This window comes from Vigna unguiculata, chromosome 4 (assembly GCF_037176805.1).
Source record: "Vigna unguiculata cultivar grain cowpea cultivar isolate G323 ecotype 2 chromosome 4, ASM3717680v1, whole genome shotgun sequence".
NCBI lineage: Eukaryota > Viridiplantae > Streptophyta > Magnoliopsida > Fabales > Fabaceae > Vigna > Vigna unguiculata.
The window spans coordinates 36,962,163-36,965,574 of record NC_140795.1 but is presented as its reverse complement, the minus strand read 5'-3'; the positions used below and the strand labels follow the sequence as shown (position 1 = coordinate 36,965,574).

Below are 3,412 nucleotides of genomic sequence, written 5' to 3'. Positions count from 1 at the left end.
GCGCCTTATCCGTCAGGCTCGTGACGTTAAACAAGCGCTTTCTGGGAGGCAACCCAGTGCTCTAAACTCATTCTAGCTTTTAATTTTCGTTTTTAAGATAGCTTTGTGTTTTTATGCATGTGTGAAGTGTGTTAGCATAGATTGTTGTGTTTGAATTGATGTTTGAACTTTGTGCTAATTTTGTTGCATGCATTTGTGAATTTGTGGAAGCATAGTCTTCATGCATAGTTAGTTTTAGGATGTGATAGCATGTGATTGTGTTCAACTTTTGTGCATCATAGAATGTGGTAGTTTAAAATTGGTTGTTTGTGAGAATAGTAGTAGCATAGCTTGTGTAGTGAATTTGTGTTTTAAGTTAAGTGTGCATGTGTTATGTGAATTGAATGTTTTGCTTGAGTGTGAATGCTTGGTTTGAAGTTGAAAAGCCTGAAAAAGTATGTGTGCAAGAGTAAAAGGTTGGTGGGAGCACAATAGAGTCAAAGCCAACCCAATAATAACCCAAAAACACAAAAAAATTCCAAGACTGCAGTAATCGCCTGGTGGTTCACTCTCTCCCGCCAGGCGCCACCTGAAAATTTGACCCCTGGAAGCACTGCAGAACCAAGCCGCCTGGCGGCTCCCTAGCGCCCCGCCTGGCGCTACACCAGAAAACAGCTCCAGTGGCATTTTACTGGTATACCGCCTGGCAGCTCGTGACCTACCGCCAGGCGGTATCGGTGTGCAGTGCGTTTGGGCTTTTTAAGTGTGTTTTCGAGCTGGCCCAATCCCCTACCCTAAATCCCATCCTGCTTGGCGCCTCTCCACTCATTCCTCACCCCTCTCAAACCCATAACTCTCACTCTCACTCTCTAATTACCCAATCTCTCTCAAATTTAAACCCTAACCCTTGATTCCAACTCCTATTCTCGTGCCCTCACTCACACTTCACCCTTGCTCCCGCTAGGCGCAACTGCTCTCATCACTCCCACTCACACTGCCGCCTTACTACCGCCAGGCGAAACCCTGCTTTCCCCCTTTGCACACACCAACCACTCTTCACGCTTCAACACTTCTTGCAATTCACTCACCCAAGTATTTCACTCAAGTAACTTCTCTTTCTTGTGTTTTTCTTATCGTTTCTAGAGTGTTGATGCTTGTTTTTGTTTAAAAATTCTTGATTCATTAGTTTAGGGTTTTGCTTTGCCTTGATAATCATTGTTTCTGTTGCTATTTGTGGTTATAAACTTGTGTTTGCTTTTTGGGCTACCATTGTAGTTGGTTTTTCTGCTGATTTTGTGCTGGTTCACTGCAATTTTTGGTTGGCCTGTTATGTACCGCCTGGCGGTGGCCTTTTTGGCCTGTTTTACCGCCAGGCGGTGGCGCCTTGCAGAGCTCCCTGTTTCGAGCTGGCGCCTGGCGGTCATTTTTGGAGGGGCCAGGCGGTGGCCCCTGTTTTTGCCTCTTTCTTTGCTTTTCTTGTGATTGTAGCTTGGGTTGTGAGGCACCAATGCTACAATGGTTTTTGCATCTGAATGACTTGACATTTTGTTGTTCTAGTTTAGTCTCTAGATGCAATTAACTCTCTTTTTGATTGAATCTCTCACTCCAATGCTAACTTTAAATTGCCTCTTTGTACCAATGTTTATTTTGCAGATGGCATCCTCCTCAAATCCCAAAAGAATGAAGACCACCGTTGGCAACCCTTCGAAAGGGCAAAAGCGAAAAGAGAGAATTTACTCTCATTACTTCCTCACAAAGGATAATGAGGACCGCTTCCAAGTGGTTATGCAACGAAAGTTGGTGGCAGAGAGGAAAGTGATTCTTAAGCCCGGGGAGGTCAACGAATTTCAGCTGGAGTTGATCAGGCGTGGCTGGGAAAGGCTGGGTAGCTATCCTAACACTTTTAGTGTAACCTTTGTGAAGGAATTTTATGCTAATGCCAAGGTTACCACCTCAGCAACCCCCACCTTTCTCAGTTACGTGTGGGGGAAAAGGGTGCCCTTTGATGCTGACACGATCAACGAGTTCTTGGGCACCCAGCTGGCTGATGATGTGGAGTGCCAGTTTTCAGTGTTGGATGATGAGGGCGTGGCGCCTGGAGAGCTGCTTCAAGCACTCTGCTTGGCGGGTGAAGGATTTCACAGGGGTACGATTCAGAGAGGTTCCCTTCACCCCTTGGCCCGCTTCTGGTCAGCATTTGTGCACGCCAACATCTCCCCGTGCTCCCATGTGTCTGATCTTACGGAGGGACGCGCCACCATTTTATACACTATCCTGACAGGGCGGGTGATGGATGTAGGGCAGTTTATTGCAAATGAGATCCACCGGTGTGCCAACGCCGCTGGCAAGGCCGCTCTTGGCCATCCCTCTCTCATCACCCATCTTTGCAGCCTGGCAGGGGTGGATATTTCTGTACCCCCGTTGGAGAAAGCAACGCAGGACCTGGACTTTTCATATTTTCAGAGGTTCTGCTCAGTTGCTCCCAGACCCAGGAGGCGCCATCAGCCACAGGCAGAGCCTGAGCCAGAGCCCGAGCCCGAGGCAACACCCACCATTGACATGCAGTTGCAGGCTTTGGAGGCCAAGCTCGACCACCTTCAGCTCTTGGAACCCCAGATGCAAGCCTTATACCGGATGGGGATGGCCAATGCTGACATGCTTAGGGGCATCTCCCTAACTATTCCTGAGCTACACACCCCATCAGCTGAGGAGTTTGCTGCCACTGTTGCTTGGCCTGGGGCCCAGGCCACTACTACTGGGGGAGGTGGAGCCTCAGCTGCTGGTGATAATGACGAGGAGGAGCTAGACGAAGAGGGCGAGGATGACGCCTGAGCATTTGGAGAGAGTGATTCACATTTTGCAGGACTTGTTTTGTTGATAGTCCTGATTTATTTTATGCTTTTAGTTTTCAGTCTTAACTTTCTTTTGATAGTATTGAACTTTTTAGCATAGTATAGAACTTTGTAACTTGGTTGTGGTGAACTAATCTTTTGCATTGAATTACTACTTCTCATGATCATCTTTTGTGCTTGTTATGAAATGATGTTGAATTGGCTTGTGAGCATGAGCTTGTGGTTGTTCTCATTTTGATATAGTGATGCTTGAGTTTAATTGTGATCAATGATTTTGGCATATGTTGACAATTGTGGAACACAAATACCCTGTGAGAGGTTGTGCCCCAGAGTTGAATTGTGTGAATGCTATCACTGTGGACTCATAATTGACTTTGCTTGAGTTCATTTGCTATTCATTTACTTGCATGCTACAGGTGATCAAGGCCATCTTTCTTTTTCTTTACATATTTGAGCCAATCCTTTTTAAGTTGATTTCTTGTGCAAATCCTTTGAGTCTTCTTTGAGCCTTAAAGATAATATGTGTCATTCCTTGAACCTTGAGCATAGTGAAGATTTTGACTACCTTACTTTGAGCTTGA

General features: G+C 46.0%; 1 protein-coding gene across 1 annotated transcript; it reads left to right on the top strand.

The window, feature by feature from the left end:
- The first annotated feature begins 1,632 nt into the window (after nucleotides 1-1,632).
- Nucleotides 1,633-3,399, top strand: LOC146887108 (uncharacterized). Its single transcript, XM_085672032.1, has one exon. It carries the CDS (start codon nucleotides 1,633-1,635, stop codon nucleotides 2,809-2,811), a length of 1,179 nt encoding a protein of 392 aa, XP_085528158.1. The 3' UTR covers nucleotides 2,812-3,399.
- The last annotated feature ends 13 nt before the right edge of the window (nucleotides 3,400-3,412 follow it).

What these genes read in the sequence shown, in the direction of transcription:
- LOC146887108 (XM_085672032.1), top strand. Translation starts at nt 1,633, where the DNA reads ATGGCATCCTCCTCAAATCCCAAAAGAATGAAGACCACCGTTGGCAAC.